The 17792-nt window shown below is 40.4% G+C and overlaps 1 protein-coding gene across 5 annotated transcripts in view; it reads right to left on the reverse strand.

The window, feature by feature from the left end:
- ave (Protein aveugle) overlaps positions 1-9561 on the reverse strand; it is a 29889-nt gene extending 20328 nt beyond the window's left edge. For 4 of the 5 annotated variants that reach the window (XM_070103065.1, XM_070103064.1, XM_070103063.1 and 1 more), the window contains exons 1-2: positions 9504-9561; positions 7517-7589 (exon numbers count right to left, since the gene is read on the reverse strand). In XM_070103065.1, coding sequence (XP_069959166.1) covers positions 7517-7547 — 31 coding nt within the window. In that variant the 5' untranslated portion in view covers positions 7548-7589; positions 9504-9561. The other variant, XM_070103062.1, reaches the window with a different exon arrangement.
- Between the last annotated feature and the right edge of the window lie 8231 nt (positions 9562-17792).

Raw genomic sequence — 17792 nt, forward strand, 5'->3', positions numbered from 1 at the left:
TTTTTTTTTTTTTTTCAACAAGTCGGCCGTCTCCCACCGAGGCAGGGTGACCCAAAAAAAAGAAAGAAAATCCCCAAAAAGAAAATACTTTCATCATCATTCAACACTTTCACCACACTCGCACATTATCACTGTTTTTGCAGAGGTGCTCAGAATACAACAGTCTAGAAGCATACACATATAAAGATACACAACATATCCCTCCAAACTGCCAATATCCCAAACCCCTCCTTTAAAGTGCAGGCATTGTACTTCCCATTTCCTGGACTCAAGTCCGACTATATGAAAATAACCGGTTTCCCTGAATCCCTTCACTAAATATTACCCTGCTCACACTCCAACAGATCGTCAGGTCCCAAGTACCATTCGTCTCCATTCACTCCTATCTAACACGCTCACGCACGCTTGCTGGAAGTCCAAGCCCCTTGCCCACAAAACCTCCTTTACCCCCTCTCTCCAACCCTTTCGAGGACGACCCCTACCCCGCCTTCCTTCCCCTATAGATTTATATGCTTTCCATGTCATTCTACTTTGATCCATTCTCTCTAAATGACCAAACCACCTCAACAACCCCTCTTCTGCCCTCTGACTAATACTTTTATTAACTCCACACCTTCTCCTAATTTCCACACTCCGAATTTTCTGCACAATATTTACACCACACATTGCCCTTAAACAGGACATCTCCACTGCCTCCAACCGTCTCCTCGCTGCTGCATTTACCACCCAAGCTTCACACCCATATAAGAGTGTTGGTACTACTATACTTTCATACATTCCCTTCTTTGCCTCCATAGATAACGTTTTTTGACTCCACATATACCTCAATGCACCACTCACCTTTTTTCCCTCATCAATTCTATGATTAACCTCATCCTTCATAAATCCATCTGCCGACACGTCAACTCCCAAGTATCTGAAAACATTCACTTCTTCCATACTCCTCCTCCCCAATCCGATATCCAATCCTTCCCTATCTAAATCATTTGACACCCTCATCACCTTACTCCTTTCCATGTTCACTTTCAACTTTCTACCTTTACACACATTCCCAAACTCATCCACCAACCCTTGCAATTTTTCTTTAGAATCTCCCATAAGCACAGTATCATCAGCAAAAAGTAACTGTGTCAATTCCCATTTTGAATTTGATTCCCCAAAATTTAATCCCACCCCTCTCCCAAACACCCTAGCATTTACTTCCTTTACAACCCCATCCACAAATATATTAAACAACCATGGTGACATTACACATCCCTGTCTAAGACCTACTTTTACCGGGAAGTAGTCTCCCTCTCTTCTACACACCCTAACCTGAGCCTCACTATCCTCATAAAAACTCTTTACAGCATTTAATAACTTACCACCTATTCCATATACTTGCAACATCTGCCACATTGCTCCTCTATCCACTCTATCATATGCCTTTTCTAAATCCATAAATGCAATAAAAACTTCCCTATCTTTATCTAAATACTGTTCACATATATGCTTCAATGTAAACACCTGATCTACACATCCCCTACCCACTCTGAAACCTCCTTGCTCATCCGCAAACCTACATTCTGTCTTACCTCTAATTCTTTCAATTATAACCCTACCGTACACTTTTCCTGGTATACTCAGTAAGCTTATTCCTCTATAATTTTTACAGTCTCTTTTGTCCCCTTTCCCTTTATATAAAGGGACTATACATGCTCTCCGCCAATCCCTAGGTACCTTCCCCTCTTTCATACATTTATTAAACAAAAGTACCAACCACTCCAACACTATATCCCCCCCTGCTTTTAACATTTCTGTCATGATCCCATCAGTTACAGCTGCTTTACCCCCTTTCATTTTACGTAATGCCTCACGTACCTCCCCCACACTTACATTCTGCTCTTCTTCACTCCTAAAAGATGGTATACCTCCCTGACCAGTGCATGAAATTACTGCCTCTGTTTCTTCCTTAACATTTAAAAGTTCCTCAAAATATTCTCGCCATCTACCCAATACCTCCATCTCCCCATCTACTAACTCCCCTACTCTGTTTTTAACTGACAAATCCATATTTTCCCTATGCTTTCTTAACTTGTTTAACTCACTCCAAAATTTTTTCTTATTTTCATTAAAATTTCTTGACAGTGCCTCTCCCACTCTATCATCTGCTCTCCTTTTGCACTCTCTCACCACTCTCTTTACCTTTCTTTTACTCTCCATATACTCTGCTCTTCTTATAACACTTCTGCTTTGTAAAAACCTCTCATAAGCTACCTTTTTCTCTTTTATCACACCCTTTACTTCATCATTCCACCAATCACTCCTCTTTCCTCCTGCCCCCACCCTCCTATAACCACAAACTTCTGCCCCACATTCTAATACTGCATTTTTAAAACTATTCCAACCCTCTTCAACCCCCCCACTACTCATCTTTGCACTATCCCACCTTTCTGCCAATAGTCGCTTATATCTCACCCGAACTTCCTCCTCCCTTAGTTTATACACTTTCACCTCCCTCTTACCTGTTGTTGCCACCTTCCACTTTTCCCATCTACCTCTTACTCTAACTGTAGCTACAACTAAATAATGATCCGATATATCAGTTGCCCCTCTATAAACATGTACATCCTGGAGCCTACCCATCAACCTTTTATCCACCAATACATAATCTAATAAACTACTTTCATTACGTGCTACATCATACCTTGTATATTTATTTATCCTCTTTTTCATAAAATATGTATTACTTATTACCAAATTTCTTTCTACACATAGCTCAATTAAAGGCTCCCCATTTACATTTACCCCTGGCACCCCAAATTTACCTACTACTCCCTCCATAACATTTTTACCCACTTTAGCATTGAAATCCCCAACCACCATTACTCTCACACTTGATTCAAAACTCCCCACGCATTCACTCAACATTTCCCAAAATCTCTCTCCTCTACACTTCTCTCTTCTCCAGGTGCATACACGCTTATTATAACCCACTTTTCACATCCAATCTTTATTTTACTCCACATAATCCTTGAATTAATACATTTATAGTCCCTCTTTTCCTGCCATAGCTTATCCTTCAACATTATTGCTACTCCTTCTTTAGCTCTAACTCTATTTGAAACCCCTGACCTAATCCCATTTATTCCTCTCCACTGAAACTCTCCCACCCCCTTCAGCTTTGTTTCACTTAAAGCCAGGACATCCAGCTTCTTCTCATTCATAACATCCACAATCATCTCTTTCTTATCATCTGCACAACATCCACGCACATTCAGACTTCCCACTTTGACAATTTTCTTCTTCTTATTCTTTTTAGTAATCTTTACAGGAAAAGGGGTTACTAGCCCATTGTTCCCGGCATTTTAGTTGACTTTTACAACACGCATGGCTTACGGAGGAAAGATTCTTATTCCACTTCCCCATGGATATAAAAGGAAAATTAATAAGACCAAGAACTATTAAGATAAAATCAAAGAAAACTCAGATGAGTGTGTATAAATAAATGTGTATATGTATGTGTAGTGTGACCTAAGTGTAAGTAGAAGTAGCAAGACATGCCTGTAATCTTGCATATTTATGAGACAGACAAAAGACATCAGCAATCCTACCATCATGTAAAACAATCACAGGCTTTCGTTTTACACTCACTTGGCAGGACGGTAGTACCTCCCTGGGTGGTTGCTGTCTACCAACCTACTACCTTATGAATATTAATATTCTATGCTGTAAAATATGAATGGTGTCATGTGTATGAAAAATATGGCTATGTTCAAGATGTTAAAATTAGCATAGCCCCCCTCATTTTTTCCACTGTTTACCTGTATGTACAACTTGCCATACTTCACATTCTAGTATCCCTGACTTCCTCAATGTAAATACTGTACAGTACTATAGTATGCTTCATATTAAGGCTTTCAGCTATCTGAAAATCTAAAACCAAAGTTGCACTCCTCTGAATACATACCAACCTAATCACAGAGAGTTTCCCAAAATTTTGGGGCTTACCAGCCTATGGAACCACAAAGTGCAGTTTCCCCTCAATCCAGGTGTTCAGCAACTTGTTACACTGGCCTTTACAGACTTCATAATAATCCTAATTAGCACAAGCAAGCACCTACCGTTTCCACACTTGCTCCAAATGTATATTCAACTCACTGAACAGGTGGGCTATAAATCTCGCCTGTCTTGTAATCTGCTAACCTGTTGTTTTCTCCATAGATGTGGCTGATTTAACACATTTCATTGTGATGAAAATGGATCCGTTAGTTCTTGTCTGCACTGTTATAGTTTCTTCAAGTTCGTTTGCTGGTTATTTTATGATGGTGTTTTGTGGGCTTCTGTTGAGCAACCAAAATTGTGCTCAACTATTAATCCAGGATAAGAAAACAAAAAATTATGTAATGTGACTTAATCCCATTAGGTACTCTAGGTCCTCTTGTTTAGGATATAGCTCACAGGTTCCTGGTACCTAGTCTTCAATGTTAGGCAAACAAGGACAGGACAGACTTGTCCATACATCTTCACTCAACTAGGGCTGAACTGGGGTCTACTGGGTCACATTCTTCTCATGCTCAAATCTTGGTTAAGACCACCTTTATAAGTCAAAGGCTTCCCACCCTTGAGACAATTGCATCATAGTAGAGTAGACCCCTGGTTTTCACAATTATTCCATTCCAGAACGTTGGCCGAAATCCAAAATGACCAAAAACCGAAGTAATATTTCCCCATAAGAAATACATAATGTACATCCAATTACAGTAATCTGTTTCAGACACCCAAAAATATTAACAAAAAATACAATTATAGAGAATAACTATAGTTTTGCATACAGAAAACAATGAGAAATAAATATGACTAATTTTAACGACAAATGAACATTACATGAGTAGTACATATTTATATGTAGTCTCAGGCAGGCTACATCCCAGTGTATACCTACCGGCTACATACACTTCGGCCTACAGCCATATTATTACCATCGACATGCCATGTTCACTGAGTTTAATCATTTCTAACAACTACCTTTAGATGCCATCATAAACAAAGGAAGATGAATAATTCATGCCGAGAATTGTAAACAAAAGCCTATGTGTTTACCTGGAGTTTACCTGGAGAGAGTTCCGGGGGTCAACGCCCCCGCGGCCCAGTCTGTGACCAGGCCTCCTGGTGGATCAGAGCCTGATCAACCAGGCTGTTGCTGCTGGCTGCACGCAAACCAACGTACGAGCCACAGCCCGGCTGGTCAGGAACCGACTTTAGGTGCTTGTCCAGTGCCAGCTTGAAGACTGCCAGGGGTCTGTTGGTAATCCCCCTTATGTATGCTGGGAGGCAGTTGAACAGTCTCGGGCCCCTGACACTTATTGTATGGTCTCTTAACGTGCTAGTGACACCCCTGCTTTTCATTGGGGGGATAGTGCATCGTCTGCCAAGTCTTTTGTTTTCGTAGTGAGTGATTTTCGTGTGCAAGTTCGGTACTAGTCCCTCTAGGATTTTCCAGGTGTATATAATCATGTATCTCTCCCGCCTGCATTCCAGGGAATACAGGTTTAGGAACCTCAAGCGCTCCCAGTAATTGAGGTGTTTTATCTCCGTTATGCGCGCCGTGAAGGTTCTCTGTACATTTTCTAGGTCAGCAATTTCACCTGCCTTGAAAGGTGCTGTTAGTGTGCAGCAATATTCCAGCCTAGATAGAACAAGTGACCTGAAGAGTGTCATCATGGGCTTGGCCTCCCTAGTTTTGAAGGTTCTCATTATCCATCCTGTCATTTTTCTAGCAGATGCGATTGATACAATGTTATGGTCCTTGAAGGTGAGATCCTCCGACATGATCACTCCCAGGTCTTTGACGTTGGTGTTTCACTCTATTTTGTGGCCAGAATTTGTTTTGTACTCTGATGAAGATTTAATTTCCTCGTGTTTACCATATCTGAGTAATTGAAATTTCTCATCGTTGAACTTCATATTGTTTTCTGCAGCCCACTGAAAGATTTGGTTGATGTCCGCCTGGAGCCTTGCAGTGTCTGCAATGGAAGACACTGTCATGCAGATTCGGGTGTCATCTGCAAAGGAAGACACGGTGCTGTGGCTGACATCCTTGTCTATGTCAGATATGAGGATGAGGAACAAGATGGGAGCGAGTACTGTGCCTTGTGGAACAGAGCTTTTCACCGTAGCTGCCTCGGACTTTACTCTGTTGATGACTACTCTCTGTGTTCTGTTAGTGAGGAAATTATAGATCCATCGACCGACTTTTCCTGTTATTCCTTTAGCACGCATTTTGTGCGCTATTACGCCATGTATGTATAAAGGGCAATTACTTGGCCAACGCAGATTCATACAGTTTTCTCTAACACTGGACCAGAGAAAACGTAATGTTTACCCTCCACCGCATATAAACAATGCATGTTTATATGCTATGTAACGTGTTTCTTACATAATTTTGAAGAAAATATCATAGATGGACTAATGAAAATGTATATATTAATGTAAATTAAGAAATTTAACGTGCCCAAGAGTGATTATTATTACGTACTATTAGTACTATTACTATGGCGTTAAGACTTGAGGGACACTCTGAATGAACGAGCAGCAAAGGCATTTTTATATACTATGTAACGTGTTTCTTAAATAGTTTTGAAAAAATATCATAGATGGAATAATGAAAATGTCTATATTAACCTAAAATAAGACATTTTATGTGCCCAAGATTGAGTCATGAACATATGAGCGGCCCAGCTGCACGCGTCTGGTACCAACAATTTCTGAGGGGATGTACGAAACCCGGGGGGAAATTTTGCCGAAAAAAGTGCTCAAAATCCGAATTGTACGATTTCTGCACCGGCTGAAAACCAGGGGTCCACTGTACCATACAGTACAGTATCCATAAATGTATAACTAGAAATCATGAAGATCAAGTGACTCCCAGTTCAATATTTTTACTGGCGTTAGTATTTGTGTATAGCTGTTAATAGCTCCATGCAGTCATTCACTGCAATAGGTGATCATTCAATACAGTGGACCCCCGCATAACGATCAGCTCCCAACTCAACCAATTATGTAAGTGTATTTTTGTAAGTGCTTTTGTAGGTGTATTTTTAGGGGTCTGAAAGGGACTAATCTAATTCACAATATTTCTTATGGGAACAAATTCGGTCCATAAAGGCACCCAAACAGACTTCTGGATTAAAATAATATCGTTATGCAGGGGTCCACTGTATTTGAAAAAGTTTTGATACACAGTCTTATACTATGTAAAAGCTTAGCTTTTATGGATTCTCATATTTTAAGTGACATTTTTGGAATGCTATGACAGAAAATCTTTTACTGCACAAATTGCTTCATTAATTTATGAATATCTTTTGCAATTCATGCCAAGAATGACAGTAATATGCAACTAAACTCTAACTACTGTACCTCATAGAACATTTACTAGATCTGCAGGTAGTAAGTGAGCTGAGGCTTAAGAGCATTACAAATATATAATACAAATAATAACACCTAACTAAATGCTGACATTATTGCTATACATTACCTGTTGTATACTGGCTGGGTAGCTGCATCATAAATGATGAAGGTCACCAAAACTGGAAATCTTGGTATATTTCCTGAAAAGTAATTACGTACATTATTACATATAAAGACATATTTGAAATTTCTGTATAATCTGCATCTGAATAACATAATTGGTGTTGTGTAGAAACCCATAAATTATCAGAATTTTAAATTAACTAGCTCTCTTAGGTGATCAACATACCTGCTGATGTACTGTGATTAATTAAAATTTTGAGTATTTATATATTTTATACATTATTGTAGTTAAAAAACTGTGTCCACATCTCACATTATAGGGAAATTAACCTGGACAGAATTTGTCTTGATTCCACAAGATACGAGCTGGTTTAATCATTTCCTGTTACATACAATAATTCCTTAACCCTCAAATTAGGGCAACTGAATTCATACAACAGCAAATAAGAAGAACAAATTGATCACATTGATTTTATAAATTCCTACTGCTTCACAGCCTCTACTGAACAAATTCTATAGCGTTGCCACAATAAAAGGTCATAATAGTTGCACTTGTGTCCTTTTTCCTATCATATTGTTGGTAATTCTACCAGCATTATTAGAAATCTTATTTTGTTTGCACACAAGATTCATTGCATCCAATTTGGCTGTTAAAAAAAAACATAGCTAATGAATAAAAAAAGAAGTAATCCTTGAGCTAGGTCAAATTGTCAAATAAGGCAATTGCAAAAATCTGAACTTGCTTGTTGAATGTGAAAAAATTTTACCTACTGCACTTTAATATGCCTATATAAAAATAAACTCCTGTTTGTAACCACATAGCACAAGAATCCAAATGGAAGTAAGTCACATTATTTGACTTTACTGGGTTATCCTAGGTTAAAACTCCTTAATTTACTTTATAAAACCACTATTATTATCACGTTCATCTTGACCCACAGGGGTCATAGAGCACCTGGGAGAATGGGAGGTTACTCAGGTTCAATCCAGGGATGAAGAGGATAAGTCTAATATTTTGGATCAAGAGCCCCTCACCTGCATCAAGGAACCTTCCTTGAATGGGACCCTGAGAACCTTTGTAAAAGATTAAAATTATTAATGAGGCCAAAGCAATAATGTGATTATTAACCCATGCTAAGGCAGATTAAATAAGTTTTATTGTGATTTAATACAAAATCAAAATTTCGTTTAGGTACAGATATACAACATATTAGAAACATTTTACAATGGTTCTGGGGGTCACATATTATGGGCATATATGCATAAAAAAAATGTAAAAATTTACTGATGTACAGCTTACAGCCACACATAAGTAAAATTATCAGAACATATGTATAAATTACCTAGTACCTAGCAGCAAATAGGTATCTGGATGTTAGCCGACTGGTGTGGGTCGCATCCTGGGGGACAAGATTAAGGACCCCAATGGAAATAAATTAGACAGTCCTCGATGACGCACTGACTTTCTTGGGTTATCCTGGGTGGCTAACCCTCCGGGGTTAAAAATCCGAAGAAAATCTGATCTCTTATCTATCTTATCTTAGGATAACCCCAAAATAAACCTGACTTATTTCTTAACTAACTTATATTTGAAGTTCTCATGTTTCTGAGTAATGTATATTTAAAGCTACTCAAAGATATGAGGAACTGATGGAAGAAAAATAATGAATGTTGAAGAATAATATATTTGTACAATATTTGGGAATTTTTACTGAGGAAACGTTGGGCCAGACAGTGACTTCTTCAGTCTGATGTAAAGCAAAACGTTGAAATATGAGAAAGAAAAGAAAGTAATCAGTCCCTTATAAGTCTGGAGAGACTCAAGGTTGAGGGACTGATTACCTTAAACTCCTCTTCTTCACCGTTCTTCTCAGTATTGGGCTAAAGAGGCCGCTGCCAGGCGAAACATTTCCCCAATAAAGATTCTCAAATGTTCCAAAAGCGTCTTATCCTTCAAAAAAAAAAGGAAAAAAAATTAATGGAACTTCTACCTTAACAGCAAAAAATAAGACTGCTTCTTCCTCTTGTTGTTGGGTTTGTAAAGGCAAGTGACGGCTTACGTACGAGCCAGAGATATTGTCCAAAGTTGAGCCAGAGATATTGTCCAAAGTTGAGCCAGAGATATTGTCCAAAGTTGAGCCAGAGATATTGTCCAAAGCTGAGCCAGAGATATTGTCCAAAGTTGAGCCAGAGATATTGTCCAAAGTTGAGCCAGAGATATTGTCCAAAGTTGAGCCAGAGATATTGTCCAAAGTTGAGCCAGAGATATTGTCCAAAGTTGAGCCAGAGATATTGTCCAAAGTTGAGCCAGAGATATTGTCCAAAGTTGAACCAGAGATATTGTCCAAAGTTGAGCCAGAGATATTGTCCGAAGTTGAGCCAGAGATATTGTCCAAAGTTGAGCCAGAGATATTGTCCAAAGTTGAGCCAGAGATATTGTCCAAAGTTGAGCCAGAGATATTGTCCAAAGTTGAGCCAGAGATATTGTCCGAAGTTGAGCCAGAGATATTGTCAGAAGTTGAGCCAGAGATATTGTCCAAAGTTGAGCCAGAGATATTGTCCAAAGTTGAGCCAGAGATATTGTCCGAAGTTGAGCCAGAGATATTGTCAGAAGTTGAGCCAGAGATATTGTCCAAAGTTGAGCCAGAGATATTGTCAGAAGTTGAGCCAGAGATATTGTCCAAAGTTGAGCCAGAGATATTGTCAGAAGTTGAGCCAGAAATATTGTCCAAAATTGAGCCAGAGATATTGTCCAAAGTTGAGCCAGAGATATTGTCCAAAGTTGAGCCAGAGATATTGTCCAAAGTTGAGCCAGAGATATTGTCCAAAGATGAGCCAGAGATATTGTCCAAAGTTGAGCCAGAGATATTGTCCAAAGTTGAGCCAGAGATATTGTCTAGAGTTGAGCCAGAGATATTGTCCAAAGTTGAGCCAGAGATATTGTCCAAAGTTGGACCAGAGATATTGTCAAAAGTTTCGCCAGAGATATTGCCCAAAGCTGGGCCAGAGATATGGCCCAAAGTTGGGCCAGAGATCTTGTCCAAAGTTGGGCCAAAGATATTGCCCAAAACTGGGCCAGAGATATTGCTCAAAGTTGGGCCAATCTCTTTTGTCCACCTTCCCTTTATATAAAGGACTTACACATGCTCTCTGCCAATCCCTAGATACCTTCACCTCTTTCATACATTTATTAAACAAAAATACCAACCACTCCAACAGTATATCCCCCCCTGCTTTTAACATTTCTGTCATGATCCCATCAGTTCCAGCAGCTTTACCCCCTCACGCACCTCCCCCACACACACATCCTGTTCTTCACTCCTAAAAGATGGTATACCTCCCTGGCCAGTGCATGAAATTACCACCTCCCTTTCATCGTCGACATTTAAAAGTTCGCTCCTGTCTGTCTCAACTATTGGATCACTACGACAAGGTCCTATATGCACTAGAAGACAAAAAGAATGCAGATGTAGTATATACAGACTTTGCAAAAGCCTTCGACAAGTGTGACCATGGCGTAATAGCGCACAAAATGCGTGCTAAAGGAATAACAGGAAAAGTCGGTCGATGGATCTGTAATTTCCTCACTAACAGAACACAGAGAGTAGTCGTCAACAGAGTAAAGTCCGAGGCAGCTACGGTGAAAAGCTCTGTTCCACAAGGCACAGTACTCGCTCCCATCTTGTTCCTCATCCTCATATCCGACATAGACAAGGATGTCAGCCACAGCACCGTGTCTTCCTTTGCAGATGACACCCGAATCTGCATGACAGTGTCTTCCATTGCAGACACTGCAAGGCTCCAGGCGGACATCAACCAAATCTTTCAGTGGGCTGCAGAAAACAATATGAAGTTCAACGATGAGAAATTTCAATTACTCAGATATGGTAAACACGAGGAAATTAAATCTTCATCAGAGTACAAAACAAATTCTGGCCACAAAATAGAGCGAAACACCAACGTCAAAGACCTGGGAGTGATCATGTCGGAGGATCTCACCTTCAAGGACCATAACATTGTATCAATCGCATCTGCTAGAAAAAATGACAGGATGGATAATGAGAACCTTCAAAACTAGGGAGGCCAAGCCCATGATGACACTCTTCAGGTCACTTGTTCTATCTAGGCTGGAATATTGCTGCACACTAACAGCACCTTTCAAGGCAGGTGAAATTGCTGACCTAGAAAATGTACAGAGAACCTTCACGGCGCGCATAACGGAGATAAAACACCTCAATTACTGGGAGCGCTTGAGGTTCCTAAACCTGTATTCCCTGGAACGCAGGCGGGAGAGATACATGATTATATACACCTGGAAAATCCTAGAGGGACTAGTACCAAACTTGCACACGAAAATCACTCACTACGAAAGCAAAAGACTTGGCAGACGATGCAACATCCCCCCAATGAAAAGCAGGGGTGTCACTAGCACGTTAAGAGACCATACAATAAGTGTCAGGGGCCCGAGACTGTTCAACTGCCTCCCAGCATACATAAGGGGGATTACCAACAGACCCCTGGCAGTCTTCAAGCTGGCACTGGACAAGCACCTAAAGTCAGTTCCTGACCAGCCGGGCTGTGGCTCGTACGTTGGTTTGCGTGCAGCCAGCAGTAACAGCCTGGTTGATCAGGCTCTGATCCACCAGGAGGCCTGGTCACAGACCGGGCCGCGGGGGCGTTGACCCCCGGAACTCTCTCCAGGTAATCTACCCAATACCTCCATCTCCCCATCTACTAACTCCCCTTCTCTGTTTTTAACTGACAAATCCATTTGTTCCCTAGGCTTTCTTAACTTGTTTATCTCCAAATTTTTTTCTTATTTTCATCAAAATTTCTTGACAGTGCCTCTTACACTATCATCTGCTCTCTTTTTACACTATCACCACTCTCTTCACCTTTCTTTTACTCTCCATATACTCTGCTCTTCTTATAACACTCCTGCTTTGCAAAAATCTCTCATAAGTTATGGTTTTACATACAGGCAGTACGCTCGCTTATCGGCTACGGAGCACTTGCTCTGATTCACGCCAGGCCCATGAACATCAAGTTTCTCTGTGTGGTCCAGACACAGTTGTATGGATCATGCTGGGGACGCCTAGGTGAGCCAGTGCGGCGGCTCTGAACTTCGAGGCGAAGCTGCAGCCCCTTGAGGACAGGATCCAACTTGTAGCTGCCAAGAGGATAGCAAAGAACCTCCGACTCCCAGGGGCTGACAAACTGATGAACGATATAAGGGTTCGCCAGGGACAGGTTAAAGCAATGGACCCCGGCCGCCGATGGATGTTGTCAGTTGCAGATGCCACGAGGAAGCTCCTGCCCATGACATTGCTCCAGGCAGGAGGCTGTGACAGACCGGCAGCAAACTACACGGTGCCGCATCCCTTGGGCGCCAGAGCTGTTGGCGGTGCACTGGACAACCCTACCAGTCGACAAGAGGCATTGCCCCCAGCACATTTTGCAACGACTTGCTTCGGCTAGCATTGCGGGTGCGGAAAGCCCTGGGTGTGTGCCGTATTACACCGATGGCTTCAGAGACCCATAGGTAGGCCGCACAGCTGCTGGGATGTTCCACAGCAATCTGAGAGCAGGTTGGCGCCTCCCGGACCATTGCACCATACTCCAGGCTGAACTCTATGCCATCCACCAAGCTCTGCAGCATGCAAATGTAGACCATCAGCATTCCCCGTCATCCATGTTGATTCCAAGGCAGCGATCCAGGCAATTATGCACAGAGAGCCAAGGGACAACAAACACTTAATCACACCCATCAAGGGCGACCTGCAGACGCTCATGGCTCAGGGTCACAGAACCACCATCAGCTGGGTCCCGAGCCATGTGGGTATCCCTGGCAATGATGCAGCAGATGAGGCTGCTAAGACAGCAACGCTCGAGGCACAGCCACGTGCTGCAATCTCCATCAGCCGTAGCCAGATATGCTGTGGGCCGCCAGTGCGGCCAGGCGCCCACTCCCTGACCCTGGGGATTCACGGAGCCACCGCTGGTATGACAGCGACTCACAGAGCGCCCCCTCCAAGTATTCGAACGCAGACCAGGGAACTACGGGTGAATATGCACCGCCTACGCTTAGGGTATCCTACCACTGCACAGATTGTTGAACGGGCACGAAAGGAGCTCTGTGCCCTGTAACCGGATGGTTCCGAAACCCCTGGTGCACTACCTGTTAGACTGCCCAGCTACGATGCCCCTTCGCCGTAGACACTTCCCAATGACCCCAGTGGGGCAGGCCCGGGAGGATGAGGCGGCACATTTAGCGTACTAGATCAGACACTTGGAGACCTTACTCCCAGTCATTGCACGTCACCCCCAACCCCCCTTCGGCTGACGTCGCTGTGAAGGCCTCCTGAGGACCTCCGTTGCACCCCACACAACAACCAATAGAGCAAACTAACTTTTGGGACATCATTTGTTCATAGAACCAGAGAGGAACCCCTCTTCTCACCAAAGGACTGCTATGCATGTACCAGAAAACAAGATAAACGACACTTCCCTACCCGGGGAGCCAATGCCGGGTCACCAAATTGGAAGACCCGGCCCGGAATCCGTGCCAGCAAATTACCTGGAATAGAATAAATTCACCATCATGGAAATGTTTTCTGTGTATTCTGTTCTGAAACTTTATTTCCACATATGTAACATTTGTCTGTGACTTTCAAAAATGTTGCCACGAAGAATTATTGCCCTGACTCACGACTGCAAACAAACCTTGGAAAAGGTGGGGTTGGAATCCATGGTCTGAAGTTTTATGACTCACTTGGAATACAGGCTTTACATGTTAAGTATATTTTGAATATTAGGCTATACTGTACAGTAATTACGATGTCATTGGTAAATAGTTGATTCTCTTTTGGAAGTTTTCCCAAGTTTGATGGAAAAGAAATTAGTCTGTCTCCCAGTTAATTCAGTCACTGCTGGAGACAAATACTGAAGAATTATACACAATTGAGGGAAGTTATTCCATAGTTAAATAAGTAAAACAAATGTCAGTTTTATTTAATGTGTTAACGTTTAATGTACTGGATACATTAATAACATTATAATTAAACTTGTGGTCATCACCGGTTACTCTTACTTCTCCACACCGTCCAGACAATAATCTTGTAATATTAATGTATAAAAGATTTACCTCCATCGATATTTATGTGGATTGCAATAGTAATAAAGTATTATTATAATCAAAATAAGCGCTAAACCCGAAAGGGTCATACAGCGATAATAGTAATGAAGTCTAATAAAAACTGTACTAAGCTACGTCTGTTTCCATGTGTGCTTCTGGAAGTTTTCCTTATAAACATTTCTTAAGCATTACATATATATTTACTTTTACTTATATCATTTACAATATTCACACAAATCACTGACTACGAACAGAAGCTAGTGTAGGCCTAAAGTCCATCCTCCATTACACTTCATGATTATTATAATCAAAAGGAAGCGCTAAACTTACCAGGGTCATACATGGCTGCAGGTTAGGAACTGATGCAGGATCTAAGAATAAATAAGGGTGGAGATGACACTAAAGGTAGAGTTAGAAGGGGCTGTGAGGAGTGCTAAAAGAAGGATTATCAAAGTTTGTTACACTTCATGAACACATAACATTAGCCTAGATATTATATTCTTTGCTACACACTCCAGCAACACAAAACATTAGCTAATGTAGCCTTCACAATTCACAACTAACCAACAAATTCAAGGTAAATCTTTACAACCAACACTACGGTCCATCCAAAACTATAAAGTTACGACTGAAACAGGAAAGAGAAATAAGACAAAGTCACATCTTACATCCACTCCACCATCACTCAATACACTACAAATTATTGTTGCCTTTCAACTCAGCACAGCATCTGGGAGTCCCACTGGAAGGTGGATATACCTAAACTTGATTCAGATTACCTACCCTGGGGGGTTATACCCGGGATGACCCAAGAAAAGCAGTGTAGATTATTTCAATTGGTGCCCATTTATAAGTTCTCTCCCAGGATGCTCACAACACTATTAGTCTCCAGGTATCAATTTAGTGCTAGGTAACAGAGTAAGCAGGTGTTAGACGTCCATATGCTTCTCCTTAAGATTCGACCCAGAGTTCACTTACGTGAGTCGAGCGCGCTACCTATACCCAAGTTACTTTTTGTACATATGCACTGAGTTTACTCCAGTCCTGATTTGGGTTACATTATTCTCGCATGATAGTATCCAGTTTACCCAAGATTGATTCTAAAGACCTTTGGTAGTCGAAGTACCTAAAATGCAGAAAGAACAATAACACGCATACTACTGCCACCAGGAAAACTACAATAAAAACAATGCTACATGTCCCACGTTACTAAACTTATATTTATTAAAACTGTTGACAGACAGACTTTATATGAGAGAAATGGAATGGTGGTGGCACTAACCTGAGGCTACTAGGAAGCAATTAACGGTTCCATGGGACCAACTGGAAGCTCAAAAGATCTTAAAACAAATTTCTGTTCAAACATTAACATAGTGAAGCCCACGAACTGTTGCTTAAACTCACTTTTTACAGATATCAACTCACAGGTCAACTTGTCTCCCACCATTCTAGTTCTCTTGTTTTTATACCTTCACAATAATTTGATGCATATTTTTTTCCGACACGTCGACCGTCTCCCACCGAGGCAGGGTGACCTAATACATTATATATATATATATATATATATATATATATATACATATATAGTATATATATATATATATATATATATATATATAGTATATATATATATATATATATATATATATATATATAATATATACATATATATATACATATATATATATACATATATATATATACATATATATATATATACATATATATATATATAGAATATATATATATATATATATATATATATATATATATATATATATATATATATATATATATATATATATATATATATATATATATATATAATATATATATATATATACATATACATACATACATACACACGGTGAGTATTTGTCAGTCACAAACAAATCGAAATGTAGACAATAAAGCAAACTTCACCCAAAACAAGAGCACAACTGATGAAGTTGACATTAAAGGCAGTAACCATGACTGAAGCAAAGTGCAGGAACCAGCAGGGCATTGTAGTTATGACATCAGGTCGTCACTGACCATGTGAAAAGCTGAAATTGGGTTTTGATGCCGGTCATGGCAGACTCAATCATTTACATGGAATTTATTATTCACGTAATGTAAGCAGTTTACCCCCTTAATGAATCACATGTTGGACACTGCTCAGTTTTCTTGTGCATATCTCTGTTTAGTTTCTATAATAGTTGAACTGCTACTTATGTCTCTTTATTTCGAGGGGGAGAGAGCTAAACCCATTTGGGTTATACAGCTTCTTGGTAATTGGGAGACAATAAGATTCGAGGCAGGGGAAGGAAGAATAGCTGAGCTCGGCATTATTGGTTGCATTCTTTGCAGGGATTTCATTTCCATCAGGTATCCGACGTATTAAAAAAAAATCCGAAAGATGGTTCGCTTTTTTTTTTAACTCCAAATCGATCACCTATTTTGTATGGTTAATGATGCATAATTCTGTTACTGTTAAAGATTACCTTTTTCGTATTATACCTTTTTCGGTGGTAAGAAAGAAGGGAACTACATGTGATGTATCAGGTGTATGTAAAAGTCATTGCCAAGACCTGACGTAATCATAGGACAAATGGGTAGCATGATAGATATGCACAAGACAATATAACAGTTATATGGCATATTAAAAACATAATGCTAACTGGGAAGTCACTATCAATTTATACAGAACAAACTTGAGTCAACTATTACTGTTTTACGACCCAATTTCAATATTTAACAAGCTCAAAGGCAATCTGGTGCTATAACTAATCTGACCCGAAATTACTTGTTACTGTACTGACCTAGGTCATGTTCCCTACTTTCGCTTGTAAGCTTATTTCTTGTACATTTTTAATTTGTTGAAGATGGCCTCAGAGCGAAAACGAAATTTGCAACACTCATTTTTTTTAATGTCACTATGTGTGATCGCGTGTCAGTTTTTATTACCGTGTGTTTTACAGGCATGAGAAGAATGGAATGGTGGGAATGTGAACCTGTGGTTCGTTTGTTACCAATAAACGGGACCACGAGACCACGTTCTAAACCTATCCAACAAATATATTTCTTTCATTTGGATGTGAAAAGCCCCAAACTGTTGCTCAGGCCATACATAGTTTTAGAATTGCTAGCGCTAATCCATTCCTCT

The sequence above is a fragment of the Cherax quadricarinatus genome, chromosome 84 (genome assembly GCF_038502225.1).
Source record: "Cherax quadricarinatus isolate ZL_2023a chromosome 84, ASM3850222v1, whole genome shotgun sequence".
NCBI classification, from domain to species: Eukaryota; Metazoa; Arthropoda; class Malacostraca; order Decapoda; family Parastacidae; genus Cherax; species Cherax quadricarinatus.